At 43.4% G+C, this 17,561-nt stretch overlaps 1 protein-coding gene across 9 annotated transcripts in view; it reads left to right on the forward strand.

Moving 5' to 3' along the window:
* Window positions 1-17,561, forward strand: part of SYNGR4 (synaptogyrin 4) — a 110,073-nt gene that overhangs the window by 41,057 nt on the left and 51,455 nt on the right. For all 9 annotated transcript variants that reach the window (XM_077259505.1, XM_077259503.1, XM_077259496.1 and 6 more), the window contains one exon: window positions 11,171-11,291. In XM_077259505.1, coding sequence (XP_077115620.1) covers window positions 11,184-11,291 — 108 coding nt within the window. In that variant the 5' untranslated portion in view covers window positions 11,171-11,183. The remainder of the gene's footprint in view (window positions 1-11,170; window positions 11,292-17,561) is intronic.

The raw sequence follows: 17,561 nt of genomic DNA on the forward strand, positions 1-17,561 counted from the left end.
CTCTGGCTGGCAGTATGGCTGGAAATGAGTGAAAGCCTCAATGGCATTGCTTTATATATAGTCCTGGGGGCAGGCCCATAGTTTCTGAGCATGCTCAGTGTAAAAAGCCGGATCAGGCTGCCGGATCCGCCATTTTCCGGATCCGGCGCTATCCGGCGTCCATAGACATGTATTGCAGCGAAAAGCTGGAAAGGCCCTTCTGGCTTTTTCGCCGCAGACAAAAAACGTCACAGTAGACGTTTTTTCCAGACGCCGGAATCGATTGTCCGCCGGATCCGGCATCAAACCGGAAGGAACGCTGGGCCATCCGGCGCTAATACAAGTCAATGGGGGAAAAGCCGGATCCGGTTTTACGCTATTCCGATTCAGTTTTTTTTTTCGGAAGAGTCGGAATTAGCCTGAAACAAAAAACCTGATGTGTGAAAGCAGCCTTAATGTCATGGCTGATCACTTTACAGCTATATACTTCACTAGAGCAGGGTATTATCTTGACCATTGATACATGCTGCCAATGGATTCGGAAGCATGTATCAGGCACTGGTTGTATAAACTCAGTGTTACTCTGAATTGCTGCGCTGTTTCAGAAAAAAACATGCATTAAAAATACTGTCCATACTAGTTGGACATGTGGGTCTGGGGTGGCTTCTCCCCTCCGCTGAATTAGATTGACAGGTCTTTGCCTATACACATGCATGTAGGCAGAGACTTGTCACTCCAGGGCAGCGGGTGGGGAGATCTACAGAGTGGAAACACACAGCCCTGTACAGTGTTTAGTGGCTGCAGCCCATCACTGCTTATTACTTCCCATTCTTTGCAATAGGAGCTGATCTTCAGTACCTGACAGCGCCCACTAAACAGTGTACGGAGCTGATCCGGGGGTGATAGCAGCTGATATGTGGGAGCATCAGGGTCACACCTGCACCGATTTATATTAATGACCTATGCTAGGTTTGAAATATAACAGTATTGGATGCATCACTTTAAATATTTGTGTCTACACTAAATTATTTTGGTATGTAATTTTTCAGTGATATTTTTGTAATACAGGGCACAAACAGCACCACACAGATTTCAGACATACACTAAAAGAGCTGCCGGGGACAGAGTAATAAGTCACTGACTTTTTTATTTATTCAAACTGTGGTTACTGCTTTGTGTAACCACTGCAAGGTGGCTACCAGACACATAGTGGATGGGAGGTATGTATCACAGAGGTGGTTGTCATCTGTGATGTAAGCCTGGGGTATTGGTCTGGTGCAGATAGCACTGATAGGCTTGTTTGGTGCATTTGGGCCAGGTTTTACGGGCAGCCTGAGAGACTGGTGGGTCTGGCTGCTCACATATCCCACCTCTGAGTATGGTTTACATCTCAAAATGGAGTCTGTTGCTTGACACATGGTCTCTGTGTGTGTGGAGGAAGAAGGCCTTCTGTGTGTTATCTCCAGACTGAGTCGTTGTACTGGATGCTATCCAGCCTGTGTGACAACGACTGGCTTTAAAGAGACTTTGTGAATGACTTAATTTTGTTTAGCCTGCACTGAAAGGCTGTTAATTTTTCCTTTGCTTGTGGCTGGTTTATGAAGCACCAGTAAACCACCATGGACATTTAAATGTAATGTGACTGCTACAGAGCTACCGAATGTCCTTGGTGAAGGCGGCAAATAATGTCAGACAGCATGGAAGACCTGGTGAAACACCTGGTGAAAGCGCAGCAGCACCAACAACAACAGCTGACACAGCAGGAGATGAATAATCTTATGCAACAGATCAAGCAACAGCAGCAGTGGTTTTATCTACTCGCAGAGGCGGTTCATGGCACGGCGACAGCTCTGACTCTAAGGTCGACTGATGATATTTCCATCAGGAAGGCAGTAAGAGGAGAACTGCAGAAAATAACTGAAGGTGACTACATAGAAGCCTTTTTGACCATTTTTGAAAGGTTCGCTAAGAGGTAGAAACTTCTACCAGAGCAATGGTGCTGACACCATATTTAACAGGGGCGTCCCAGAAGGCCTATTATGACTTATCCTTGCAAAATGCCAAGGAATATGTCAAACTGAAATTTTGGAGAGCTTAGGGGTGACGATAACTGTCAGGGTTCAGCGGGTCCACCCATAGGCGTATCCGCAACAAACCCCCTTGCTCCCAAATGTTTGGTCTACTGCATCAGGTCCAAAAATGATTGCAGCCAGAGTCCTCTACCCCTATGCAGATGGTAGAGCGAGTGGTGATGGACCAGTTTGTGCATTTCCTTTCGAGGCCAATACAGACTTGGTTTGCCAGGGTGATCCATGGTTTGCCAGGGTGATCCCCCGATCGCCGATGACCTGTTCAGACTGGCCGAGAAGTATCAGGGGATCAAGGATTCCTTGAGGAAGCAGCCCACTGCATACTGGGGGTCATAACGGGGCAAAGGCCTATAAGGGGGTCGAGCATCCAAGGTCCAATAGAGCCAGGGCGGTAATGTCGAAGGTCCCAACTGGGGATATTATATGCTTGAAATGGCACGACCCAGGTCATATAGCTGCCCATTATCCCCTGACCTTCAAGCACATGGACTGTAGCCTGGGACACCACTGTTCATACTATGCATATCTGGCTTGCAGTGTAAGCTGTCCACCTAGTGAGGGGCCACAAGCTTGTCCCGTAAAGGTGAATGGTTGGCAAGTGACTGGACTGCTATACTCAGGGAGTTTGATGACCATCATGAGGGACACATTTCCTCTCCAGCTGATCCCTGGTAAGAAAGTTGGCATCCGCTGCATTCATGGAGATGCTAAAGACTATCCAGTGACCAGAGTAGACATTGAAATGGCCCAAGGTACTGAGTCCCATGAGGTCCGCGTGGTCTGGGACTTATTGCACCCTATTATCATAGGCTGGGAATTTTGTTTGTTTTGGGACCTGTGTTGGTAGGGGACAGGATTCGGTTGCCCAGATAAGAGACTGGTTGGCCCTAATGAGGTATAACCAAATCCAGAGTCTGACGGGTTTACCTTCTGTGTCCTTGTGGGGAAGAGGAGGTAGTGTCCCCTGAGGCCGACATTCCTGAGTTAGGGGTGACCAGTGCAAATTTTGGGTTCTCCCAATATTGGGACCTAACTCTAAAGGAGGTGATCAATAATGTAACCGTTATAAATTATATAGCGCAGGAGCCAGGGGCTGACACCAGGTTTCCCTATTTTATTTTGTGTGGGGACTTGTTGTACCGGGTTATGAAAGTGAGGGAAGAGATAGTGGAATAGTTATTGGTGCCAGGACCCGACCTTGGTGGCCATTCAGCTGGCCCACAACGACCAATCTACTTTCTAGGAAACTATTCAGTTATGCACTGAGGATGGCAGGATCCCTTTTTTTTCCCGTTGTTCCAGCAAGATGGTGCACCACCACATTATGGGTGTCAGGTCCGAGCATTCCTACATGAACAGTTTCCTGGAAAGTGGATTGGTTGTCGTGGGCCAGTTGAATGGCCACCAAGGTCTCCTGATCTGACCCCATTAGACTTTTATCTTTGGGGTCATCTGATGGCAATTGTCTATGCTGTGAAGATACGAGATGTGCAGCATCTGAAACAACGGATATTGGAAGCCTGTGCTAGCATTTCTTCTGCCGTGTTGCTATCTATGTGTCAAGAGTAGGAGAAGAGGCTTGCATTGACAATCCAACACAATGGGCAGCACTTTGGACACATTTTATAATTGGTCATAAACTTGTAAATAACTCATGAAAGAATAAAGTTATGTTAAAGCCAAGCACACCATTGTTTTTCTTGATAAATTCTCAATAGTTTGATGTGTCACATGACACTTTTTCCCATTGAAAAAAATAAAGTTGGATCCAAACTTCAAAATGGCTGCCATGGTCACCACGCATCTTGAAGTTTTCCCCCTCCCATATAATGTGCCACGAAGAGGAAGATGATATCACCAACCATTCCCATTTTCTTTAGGTGAATCCATATAAATGGCCCACCCTATACAAAGTCACCTACGATGATTACAAGAAATATTTTTTTGTAGACCTGTGTTTTAGGAAGCTGAATGAATTCTCCAAGTTCGATGCATATCCAAAGCCGTCGATGAGCTGATCAAGAGACTTGGGCCGGCAAGGTACATAACCACCTTGGCTTTAACAAAAGTATATTGACAAATTCCCATGTCCCAAGAAGCCAAGGAGAAGATAGCTTTTTCTATGCCCGAGGGATGCTTGCAAAACGTGCGGATGCCATTTTCACGGCAGGGAGCCCCGGCCACCTTCTAAAGGGCCATGGAACGGATCCTCACATCCCATAAGAATTACGCTGCGGCGTACCTGGGCAATAGTGAAATCTGTCCTGATTGGGTAAGTCATCTGGAAAAGGTCCAAGCGATGTTTGATGCTCTTAGAAAGATGGAGTTTTTGATAAATGAAAAAATGTGCCATGGAGAAAGAAGAGTCCAGATACCTAGGATATGTAGTAGGTAGAGGCGAGATCAAACCCCAGATCTGTATGGTGGAAACAATCCAAAACTGGCCGAGACTGCTCTCAAAGAAGCAAGTTAGAGCCTTTCTAGCTAGGAATTGCAGGAGATTCATCTCAAACTTTGCCATGATGGCCACACCCCTGACTGACCTCCTTAAGGGGATGAAATCAGCTATGGCCAAATGGACTGTGGAGGCGAAGACGGCCCTTCAAGAACTGTAAGTGGTCTGTGTAAGCAGCTGGTCCTGTTTGACCCCGATTTGGAGAAGGAATTTGTACAGACTCCTCAGAAGTCAGATTAGGAGCAGTCCTTTCTCAGGAGATACACAGGGAGGATCACCCCGTTCTCTACCTGAGTAGGAAGCTGTCGGCAAATGAAAATAATTATTCCATTGTAGAAAAGGAATGCTTGGCCTTAAAGTGGGCAGTGGACACATTAGGATATTATCTGTTAGGGTGAAAATTTTCATTAGTATCAGACCATGCCCCACTCGGGTGGATGAGGTTACCCTCTTGTATCTAGCCTTGCAGGATTGCAGCTTCAGTGTGGAACATAGAGCTGGCAAACTACATTGTAATGCCGATGACCTCTCGAAAATCCCGAGTCTAGTATTAGAAGGTGCTAAGCCCAGTAGTGTAGCGTCGGGTGGTTTCGTCAAACTCAATTTGACAGGTGGACACGCCCCTATCAAGATGTATCAAAGTGTGTAACCCCTCCCCCCTGACAGCTGGCCTCCTTGTCTTCTAACAGCAGCTGTGTGGCAACTCCCCCTCCCTTTTTATATAATTTAATTTGTTAATAGAGTGAATATTATCTCCGTAATTGTTTTATATATTTATAGGGAATTTATAATGCGCGCATTATGTATGCGGGCATGTTACAACAAGCGCAGGTATGAATCGTGGTGTTTTATACGTTTATAAAAAAAGCAAAAGTCGGGGTATTGTAAAAGTAAAAGATATTTATTGTAAATAAACACAACTCAGAAGCACATCTCAGAGACATTTCAACACTGCACCATACAAAATAAATAGCACGTTTGGTTATACAGCAACAAACGTCTTACCGAATAATGTGATTATTTATCCACTATAAGTTGTGGTTCATTATCACTGAACACATTCTAACTGCAGAAACTCTGGCTGTCTAGTTAATGGCCACACAACTTTGCATTTAAGTAAGGAATACTGTCTCCTACTTAATTACCCTAACAGCTGCGATCACGGTGCTTGGAAAATGACTGCGTATGATTCAAATCATTGTTTGTGGGGCTCCCCACAGCTGTTTCTCCGGTACCCCAAATAACGGCGCAAGCAGAGTTTGGCTAAAAATAGTTTACTGTGCGAAGTAAGGTGTGCTAGAATTCTCACTAGCTGAGAAAACACAGAATTTGCTAGCAGCTGTCACACAAAGCAACTGTCACCTTGAACGTCCTCTAAGAATTTAAACAACTAGTTAGATCAGTGAAGACAAGCGCAGTTTTGATTAAATTGATAATTGCAATTAGAACGCGGTAAATTTGAAAATGTTGACGAAATAATCGTGAGTGAAGACAAGTGCAGTTGGCCACTGCACATTTAGAGTGAAACAGCATATTTTTCAGCTTATAACGCAGTTTCTCATTTTCATGAGTTTTAAGAGGGCGTGTTATGTGTGATACGGGGGCTACATGCTCGTGTGGTTAATAGATAAAATACAGATATGATATGCCAATTCACCAACATCAGAGCAGTGTATTTTATACACAGTGTTCACATATAGTGAATAGTGCTTCTATATGTATTTGTGCTGAGAGTGCATTCTGCAACCAGAGCAATACTGCTAGCTATCAGTGTGAAACTTTCAGACAAGTACAGTATATTCTGGACATATTATGTATAATTATTAGTTAATTGTTCGCTAAAACGATCATTTCTGACAGAACAATGTCAAATTTTGACAAAGACAATTCAATAATATAAAAATTCTTACAGAATATAAAAAGCAAAAACATTAAATATGTATGTACACATGCATGATTTAGCTTAAAAGACATATTATGTATAATTATTAGTTAATTTTTCACTAAAATGACACAAAATTGTGTTTTATAATACACCATGCTGTTTATTCATTATATGTTGTATTAAATAGAGTCTAACTATCACATTACATGTCTTGCTGTACCAGTATGTATCAGTTTTATTGACATTTTCATAAACCTATAGTGCCAATAATATTTATTTAACCACCAGATAATTAATTAAAATCGCATAAAGCGTGTTAAATAGACATAACACCAAAAGCATAGCGAATCAAAAGCATAGCGAATCAAATTGTATTAAATTGATTACTGATACGCTTCCAACAAATTGATAATAATATCAAAAGTGTACCAACAATATTTATTCTCTTTTATTGACATCGGATATCGTAGTGCCTTCTCACAATTTTCACTAGCACTCTCCATGAGGTCATCAACAATAGCCAAATTCACCTTCTCCGGCGGGAATAATTCATCATCTACGAATGTATTCGGCAGACCCTCCACAAATCTGGCGTGGGGAAAAGAGAGAGAGATTTCATCATATAGTTTTTGCCAACACGAATAAAACCAAACAATATTATCAGGTTTCTGAGAAAAATTAGTTTCAATATTATACAGCAGTTGTTTTACAAAATAGCTCTTTCCAGAATTAGACGGTCCCGCTAGAATGCATGAGAATGGATGTTGCAGGCGTGTATCCATCAGCACAACACTCTGCTAATACCCAAAAGGCAGGGTTGTGAAATCGTCAATTAGTCGCCGCTTTGTATAAACGCACTTTTGTGTTTTGCGTAACGGCCTCGTCTCAATCTCCCAGTACTTTTTATTTCTTACAATGGCCGGCTGTTGTACGACAATACGTTTCTGCGTATCTGTGTCAGAATTGGTCGGGTAGTCCAGAACTAGATCTTTTAGACTGTTGAAATTAATAGATTGAGAGTTACCAACATTTAGTGTTATACCCTTAACTTTTAAGACAGTTTTACCCGTGTTGAGTTTGTACCCGTAAGTTTTGGGGCCCGCGGATACAAATTCTGTGATGTGTGTACCATCGGGTATTTCACTGGTCAGGTCCCCCAGATAATCGCCTAAAGGCGGTTGCCACTCACCGTCTCTCTGTACAAAAATAACAGAATCTGTGTCGTGATAAAGGCACCTCTCCTGCAGCCGGTCCAGCAGCGAATAGAGCTCTAGCCGGGCATACGCTGTTGTAAAACACGCATACCTCCGCTATTTTTAATGATGGTGACGACTAGCTTTAACGAGTTGGATGCCAGACATTCAGCGTTACTTTGAAGTGTACGGGCAACGGCGTTTAAAAAAGATTCAGCATTAAAATCTTCCCTGGTCTGTTTTGTAGCGAAAATAGGGTCTAGAGTATCGTCACCTTCAAGCCTTAACTGTACAAAGTCACCAGGTTCAATGTCCCTGATGATTCTATCCAGTAATGACTGAACGCCGTCATGAACAATATTCACGGCCTCTACAAATGATCGTACACGCGACAAATTTACAAATCTAAAATGATCCGTTTGTATGTGGCCTCTGAAATTGCGGAGAGGCCTTTGATGATGGTAAAAATGCTGTAAAACGTCTGAACGATCCACGATCATTTCATTATCACAAACACCATTACCTACAGAGGTTGCAACATGCGCATTTTCAGCATGTGTTTCAAGATGCCAGCTGCTCTGGGCATCTGGAACAGCACATTTTGCGCAATGCGAGCAATGATTTAATTACAGCCATAGGCGAGATTGCTTTAAACATCTTAAAAGGCAGGATACCGCTGAAAGAGCGTCAAAAAGGCATATTAAAGAAGTGGCGTAAAGCTATAAGAACCCTGAGCGACAGATCGCAGCCCATAAAGAAAAAGAAGCGGCTACTAAAGCAGGCCGGCGGGTTTATCGGCCCTCTTTTAGCTTTTGCAATCCCTATAATAACAAGCCTGCTCGCAGGAAGATAATGGAGCATACAGAGAAAATGTATCTAGTCCCCAAACAGGAGCTAGACAAACTAAGACCCGGCGCTACAGTCAACATACGCGACAGCGTTATTCAACGCCTTGATGGCGAAATTAGCGACATTTTACAACGGCGTGACATTCCCGATGATGTGAAAATTAAAATGTATAGCGCGGCGCTACAACGATACTTGGTGCATACGCGGCACAGCTCAAAAGAAGTAACGGCTTTAAATCTCGTTAGCACTCCTGATCCTGGTCAGCAACAATTGTTAAATACCGACTCTGATAAAAATCGAGAGATCGCTGAAATTGTCAGCCACATAAACCAGAGATATAAAAAGAATGCTGAATTTTTACTAAACAGGTTACTACAGAATAAAAATGTTACAGACTGGAATAATAAAGCTGAATTTATTTTCAAAGGATCTGTAATGCCTGGGTCTAACTTACTGGATTTGGTACGTAGTACTACGCAGAGTCATGCTCTGTCCGGTAGAAATTTACCGCCGGGTTGGGAAGCATTTATGCAGGCTATGGCCGAGCTAAATATACCGTCTACAGTTGTTGGTAATCCCACTACTAGGAAGCTTTTAGATGAACTAAAAATTTCCAGCACCGAGCCACACGCTGTATCTACGCCGCAGAAACTCGCTCCGACGCCGCGTACAATCCAATCTTTACATTCCCCGTCATTAGGTACCACACGTGGAACTCTGCTACCTAAAAGAAGGTCTCTACCGATGCTACAAACCATGTGGCTCACGATGTAAAGAATGTATTTGATAAATATGTCGTACATGACTTGTAACACCGTATTATTTTGTAAGAAACGTAATGGTGTATATACAAACGATACTATTTATTTTTGTAAGAAGTTTGTTGTTGTATAACCAAACGTGCTATTTATTTTGTATGGTGCAGTGTTGAAATGTATTTGAGCTGTGTTTATTTACAATAAATATCTTTTACTTTTACAATACCCCGTCTTTTGCTTTTTATATAAACGTATAAAACACCACGATTCATACCTGCGATTGTTGTAATATGGTTCCCCTATAAATATAAAACTCTAATATAAAACAATTACGGGGGTAACAGGCATGTTGTAACATGCCCCGGGGATAACAGACATGTTGTAACATGCCCGCATACATATATATAAATATAAAACTCTAATATAAAAAAATTACGGGGATAACAGTCATGTTGTAACATGCCCGCATACATAATGCGCGCATTATAAATCCCCTATAAATATATAAAACAATTACGGAGATAATATTCACTCTATTAACAAATTAAATTATATAAAAAGGGAGGGGGAGTTGCCACACAGCTGCTGTTAGAAGACAAGGAGGCCAGCTGTCAGGGGGGAGGGGTTACACACTTTGATACACTTTGATAGGGGCGTGTCCACCTGTCAGATTGAGTTTGACGAAACCACCCGACCCTACACTACTAAGCCCTACAGCTTTAGGCAGAGGTGGAAGTATGTAAGGTGGCTACCGGACACAGAGTTGATGGGAGTTATGTATCACAGAGGTGGTTGTCATCTGTGATGTAAGCCTGGAATATTGCTGTTGCACATTGTACTACTAGGCTTGTTCGATGCATCTGGGACAGGTTTTACGAGCAGCATGAGATATGGACGGGTTTGTTTGCCTACATACCCCTCCTCTGCCTGTTGTTCACATCTTAAAATGGAGTCTGTTGTTCGAAACATGGTCTCTGTGTGTGGAGGAAGAAGGCCTCTGGTGTGTTATGTGCTGACTGATCCGGTAAACTGGATGCTATCCAGCCTGTGTGACCAGGAGTGGCTCAAAAGAGACTTTTGTCATGAACTGTTTTTGTTTCGACTGCAGTCTAAGTACATTTATTTTTCCTTTTGTTTGTGGCTGGTTTATGAAGCACCAATAAACCAGCATGGAGATTTAAATGGAAATGCTTCCTGTGTTGCTTCACGACTCATCCAAGTAAGTATCATTCCCACACCACATACAGAGGCAAACTTTACTATGATAATGGCTGACCAATAGATTTCATTACAGTTAGGCTCACGTATAAAAATAATCTACCCGGAAAATATCAAATTTATTACTTATCATCACAAACACCATACCTAAACAAAGAAAGACATCAAAATAAGCACGTGGGTCAAGTGTGAACAGAGAGAGTAGGGTACAAATAGTCCTAGGAGCCCCTAGTATTTAATCAAAAGAAAGTGTTTTGTAACAGATAAGTCAGGAGAACTGAGAATGATGCTAATATTGTGTTAAGGTTGCTTTCAAATTGCGCTTTGTGGGTCCTGTCGGCATTTGCCTCCAAACCCCACCTACCCTACCCCCTTCTGGAAACGGGATTTGGACGTATGTGCTGACTTGGCCATAGGCTGTAATGGTTCCAGCAGAGGGAACGTGCGCTCTGCCGTGCATCATTTCCAGGAGTATACGCCTCCTGGAGTCAGACACTCAAACATAGTAGACAGCTACGTCGGCGCATACGTCCATATTCCGTTTTGTGGGGGGATTCGAATGAAAGCCCCGTTGGGGCCTATTAATGTAGAAAAAAGCACAGTGTGAAAACATCCTAAGAGGTTAGAGCAAATCTGACAGGTCTTATATCTGAGGTAGAATAGGATAGAAGATAGTAAAGAACCACCTTATTATTTGTTCCTGAAGACAGTTCATTAATTTATTTGTTTATTTATTTTTACAGAATTTAGTACTAGATGGATGCAAGAATAATGGAGGGTCGCAGTTATCTTAGACAGTTCATGAACAAACCATTGATTAGGTTTATTCTAAGTGCTCGGACCATTACAAGGACGGTCAGTGGGGTAAGAAATTTAGATTTGATACATATTTTCATGCTCTAGAACTTATTACTTTCTCCTATTTGAATGCGTATTTATATTTTACACTCCGCAAAATAGAAATTGCAACACCAAGTAGGGAAAGGCATGGAATTATGGAAATCGCAGGCTGGATAGACATGTTAATGATATGCAAGTGATGAAAAAAATGGAAACATTTTGAAAACACCTCGATTTATTCAGTATCAAGTATGAGTCCAGTTACAATCGATATGGAATAACTCTCCAATTGTTGGTGGGTCCAATTGCCGTGGTCCCCCCAAGCAATCCTAAGAACCGGTGCACTGAAGATGCCATTGTGAATGGTGCGGGGGCCGATCAAGTGTACTGCCGCTCCATTCATTCCAATGGGAGTGCTGAAGACCAAGGGAGCGCATCACTCAGCAATCTCCAGTGCTCACATTAACAGATAATGGAATAGCAATGTCCGGCCATTGCTTTATTCACACAGGGCTCTTCAGAACCCCAGATCTTAGGATCGCTTAAGGCTAGGATGTTCGGGGCCCCCAGCAATCTGTGGATAGACGATATGTTTCAAACTTGAGAACATCCTTTTTTTTAATACACATCCCATTACTTCTACACATGTAAAAACAAATATTACAAACTTAGATAACATTTTTGATCAAAAGTGTATCAGCCATGTACCAGCAACAGGGTGACCTCACTGGATGGACCCTAGCCATATAACCTCACTCCGCTGTGTGCACCACTAGACATTAAATGAGCTGGGAAGGAAATAGGATCCACCTTAGCTCTAATTTAAAAGCTGTCTGATGGTGGATAAGGGCGCATGACCCTGGGGACAGCCACAACTCAATGCACAATACCAAAAATGTAGGACAAGGCAGCACTCCTATAGTATTATACTCATATAGGTGCATGTATGCGGCAGCCTAAATATAGACCTATATACAAACACTATGCCACAACTGAGTAGTAATTGAGATTGTAATGATTTGCTCAAAATTGTGACTTTTTTGTTAGACCCCAATACAAAGGAAGTGAATTGTTGAGGACACAACAGCTGCAGCTCAGATTAAGCCATTTTGTCCGCTTGCCGAGTGATGTGTTCAGCGAGGAGTAATATCGCTGTGCATGGCCAGTCTTTCTGTTCACATGTTCCTCTGGTAAATGGACTGTGTGTCTAGACAGAGACGAGGTGAAAATTCCAAAGAGGCTCAGTACAAGACTCCGACTATCACACAACTTTATTTCCAGATATTGCGTTTCTTGTTCCTAGTGTATATATTTCAAATGTTGTTTTTGAATTAAAATGTTTATCATGCCCTTTAAATATTTGTGCCCTCTTGAACAAAATGGGTTCTTGTGTTCTGTCATGTTAGTGCTTCTTCGTAAGAAAAAATTGACCACATTCGACAGGAAATCATCTCACAATCTCTTCATACCATGCACTGTCCTCCCTCCCCCACTGCATCTAGTTCACTCTCTGACTTTGAGCCAGTTATAGAAGAAGAAGTAGTCAGGCTCCTTGCATCTTCTCGCCCGACCACTTGCACCAGTGACCCCATTCCGTCACATCTCCTCCAGTCCCTTTCCTCGGCTGTCAACTCTCACCTAAGAAAAATATTCAACCTTTCTCTCACTTCCGGTATTTTTCCCTCCTCATTTAAGCATGCCATCATACATCCATTACTTAAAAAACCATCCCTCGACCAAAACTGTGCCGCTAATTATAGACCTGTCTCTAATCTTCCCTTCATCTCTAAACTCCTCGAACGCCTGGTCCACTCCCGTCTTACCCGCTATCTCTCAGATAACTCTCTTCTCGACCCTCTTCAATCTGGCTTCCGCTCTTTACACTCTACTGAAACTGCCCTCACTAAAGTCTCTAATGACCTACTAACAGCTAAATCTAATGGTCACTACTCCCTGCTAATTCTCTTGGATCTCTCCACAGCATTTGATACTGTGGATCATCAGCTCCTCCTCAATATGCTCTGCTCCTTCGGCCTCAAGGACACCGTTCTCTCCTGGTTCTCCTCCTAGCTCTCTGACCGATCCTTCACTGTATGTTTTGCTGGATCCTCCTCCTCTCACCTTCCCCTTTCTGTTGGGGTTCCTCAAGGATCAGTCCTAGGCCCCCTCCTATTCTCTTTGTATACTGCCCCTATTGGATAAACAATCAGTAGATTTGGTTTCCAGTACCATCTCTATGCTGACGACACCCAATTATACACCTCTTCTCCTGTTATCACGCTGACCTTTTTAGAAAACACCAGTGATTGTCTTACCACGGTCTCTAACATCATGTCCTCCCTCTATCTGAAACTAAACCTGTCAAAAACTGAACTCCTCGTGTTCTCTCCCTCTACTAACCTACCTTTGCCTGACATTGCCATCTCCGTGTGCGGTTCCTCCATTACTCCAAAGCAACATGCCCGCTGTCTTGGGGTCATCCTTGATTCCCAGCTTCCATTCACCCCCCACATCCGATCACTGGCTCTCTCTTTTTATCTGCATCTCAAAAACATTTCTAGAATTCGCCCTTTTCTTACTTTCGGCTCTGCAAAAACTCTTACTGTTTCACTTATTCATTCCCGTCTGGACTATTGTAACTCTCTACTAATCGGCCTCCCTCTTACCCAACTCTCCCCGCTCCAATCTGTCCTGAATGCTGCAGCCAGGATCATAATCCTCACCAACCGTTACACTGATGCCTCTACCTTATGCACACTGGCTACCCATCCACTCCAGAATCCAGTACAAAACTACTACCCTCATCCACAAAGCACTCCATGGCTCAGCACCACCCTACATCTCCTCTCTGGTCTCAGTCTACCACCCTACCCGTGCCCTCTGCTCCGCTAATGACCTCAGGTTAGCATCCTCAATAATCAGAACCTCCCACTCCCGTCTCCAAGACTTTACACGTGCTGCGCCGATTCTTTGGAATGCACTACCTAGGTTAATACGATTAATCCCCAATCCCCACAGTTTTAAGCGTGCCCTAAAAACTCATTTGTTCAGATTGGCCTACCGCCTCAATGCATTAACCTAACGATCCCTGTGTGGCCTATCATAAAAAAAAAAAAAACATAATCAGGTTCCTCGTATCATGTTCTCATACACTTTATGCAGTTAATAGCACTCTGTGTCTGTACTGTTACATACTTAGGCAGTTAACTGGTTCATGCAGCTTTACATGAACACCCGAGCCTTACACTATGGCTGGTCCAAATAACTAAAGCAATTGTTACCATCCACCTCTCGTGTCTCCCCTTCCTCATAGTTTATAAGCTTGCGAGCAGGGCCCTCATTCCTCCTGGCATCTATTTTGAACTGTGATTTCTGTTATGCTGTAATGTCTATTGTCTGTACAAGTCCCCTCTATAATTTGTAAAGCGCTGCGGAATATGTTGGCGCTATATAAATAAAATTATTATTATTATTAAGAGTATTATCATTGATACTTATGCATGTAGGCAGAACTTTAAGGGGTACTGTTCAAAGTGAAAAAGATATACAGAAGAAGGAAGGTGGGTACAGCAGCAAGGTACTAAGAAGTAGAATACTATACAGACAATTAGAACTATACCAAATATTTACATTTAAGCATAAGGACAGAGATTATGTGATAGAAAAAAAAACATCTTCAGAAGGACATATAGGACAATTTCCTTTTGATCTTGTGTATTCCTAGTCATTACAGGTACTTGATAAATGGAGCCCAAATATAAGATACTGCAGAAGAAGAGGTCAAATCTTCCTTTACTTTATATATCCAATAGCTCACTCACTCATGTTACCTGCATCTTAAACACATCTCCAGAATCTGACCTTTTCTCACGTTGAAACTGCAAAAACTGTTACTGTCCCTCTTATTCATTCTTGGCTGGACTGCTGAAACTGTCTCTACTGATGGGTCTCCATATTGCCAAACTTTTGCCTCTCTAATCCGTCCTGAATGCGTCAGCCAGAGTTGTATTTCTGTCCAGCCGCTTGTTATGATCCTTAGTGGTTGAGGATCACAAATTACTCCAGCTAAGTAACAAACATAGGACAAGCTCTAGGGAGGTGGCAAACTGGACTGACCGCAAATCTGAACCTATCCAAACACACTAGAAGTAGCCGGTGAACGTGCCTAAAATTCCTAGACGTCTCGAGCCAGCCTGAGGAACTAACTACCCCTAGAGAGAAAGAAAGACCTCTCTTGCCTCCAGAGAAATAATCCCCAAAGATATAGAAGCCCCCAACAGATAATAACGGTGAGGTAAGAGGAAGGCACATACACAGGGGTGAAAGCAGATTCAGCAAATGAGGCCCACTAATACTAGATAGCAGAAAATAGAAAAGGGAATCTATGCGGTCAGTAAAATCCCTTACAAAATATCCACTCTGAGATTTCAAGAACCCCCACACCAACTAACGGTGTGGGGGGGGGGAGAAACTCAGTCCCCTAGAGCAACCAGCAAGCGAGGAAATCACATTTTAGCGAGCTGGACTAAAAACATAATGAACACTGATAATCAAAAAATGATCAAACAAAAACTTAGCTTGTCTTGGAGAGACTGGGAGCAAGGTAGCCACAAGGAATCTGAAGAGCACTGAATACATTGATAGCAGGCAAGGAACTGAGTCTCCAGGTGAGCTAAATAGGAAACCAACCAAGGATAACGAACCAGCTGATGCAGCCAACCTGCAGAAAGACAACACTACATAGTACCGCTTGTGACCACTAGAGGGAGCCCAAAAATAGAATTCACAACAGTACCCCCCCTTGAGGAGGGGTCACCGAACCCTCATCAAGACCCCCAGGGTGATCAGGATGAGCCGCGTGGAAGGCACGAACCAAATCGGCCGCATGAACATCAGAGGTGACAACCCAGGAATTATCCTCCTGACCATAGCCCTTCCACTTAACCAAATACTGAAGCCTCCGTCTAGAGATACGAGAATCCAAAATCTTCTCCACCACGTACTCCAATTCGCCCTCGACCAGCACCGGAGCAGGAGGCTCAACAGAAGGAACCACAGGTACCACATACCTCCGCAACAAAGACCTATGGAACACATTATGAATGGCAAACGATGCTGGGAGATCCAAACAAAAAGACACCGGGTTAAGGATTTCCAAGATCTTATAAGGACCGATGAAGCGAGGCTTGAATTTAGGAGAGGAGACCTTCATAGGAACATACCGAGAAGACAGCCACACCAAATCCCCAACACGAAGTCGGGGACCCACACCGCGGCGGCGGTTGGCAAAGCACTGAGCCTTCTCCTGTGACAACCTCAAATTGTCCACCACATGGTTCCAAATCTGCTGCAACCTATCCACCACAGAATCCACCCCCGGAAAGTCAGAAGACTCAACCTGACCCGAGGAAAAACGAGGATGGAAACCAGAATTGCAGAAAAAAGGTGAAACCAAAGTAGCAGAACTAGCCCGATTATTAAGGGCAAACTCGGCCAAAGGCAAAAAAGTCACCCAATCATCCTGATCAGCAGAAACAAAACATCTCAAATAAGTTTCCAACGTCTGATTAGTTCGTTCGGTTTGGCCATTAGTCTGAGGATGGAAGGCCGACGAAAAAGACAAATCAATGCCCATCTTAGCACAAAAATTCCGCCAAAACCTGGACACAAACTGGGATCCTCTATCAGACACAATATTTTCAGGAATGCCGTGCAAGCGAACCACATTCTGAAAAAATAGAGGAACCAAATCGGAGGAAGTAGGCAACTTAGGCAAGGGCACCAAATGGACCATCTTGGAAAAACGATCACACACCACCCAGATGACAGACATTTTCTGAGATACTGGAAGATCCGAAATAAAATCCATGGAAATGTGTGTCCAAGGCCTTTTCGGAACAGGCAAAGGCAAAAGCAAACCGCTGGCACGAGAACAGCAAGGCTTAGCCCGAGCACAAATCCCACAAGACTGCACAAAGGAACGCACATCCCGCGACAAGGAAGGCCACCAGAAGGACCTAGCCACCAAATCTCTGGTACCAAAAATCCCAGGATGACCCGCCAACACCGAAGAATGAACCTCGGAAATAACTCTGCTGGTCCATCTATCCGGGACAAACAGTCTCTCTGGTGGACAACGGTCAGGTCTATCTGCCTGAAATTTCTGCAGCACTCGTCGCAAATCTGGGGAAATGGCAGACAAAATCACTCCCTCTCTGAGAATACCAGCCGGCTCAGAAACTCCCGGAGAGTCAGGCACAAAACTCCTAGAAAGTGCATCAGCTTTCACGTTCT

Source organism: Ranitomeya variabilis, chromosome 4 (assembly GCF_051348905.1).
Source record: "Ranitomeya variabilis isolate aRanVar5 chromosome 4, aRanVar5.hap1, whole genome shotgun sequence".
NCBI classification, from domain to species: Eukaryota; Metazoa; Chordata; class Amphibia; order Anura; family Dendrobatidae; genus Ranitomeya; species Ranitomeya variabilis.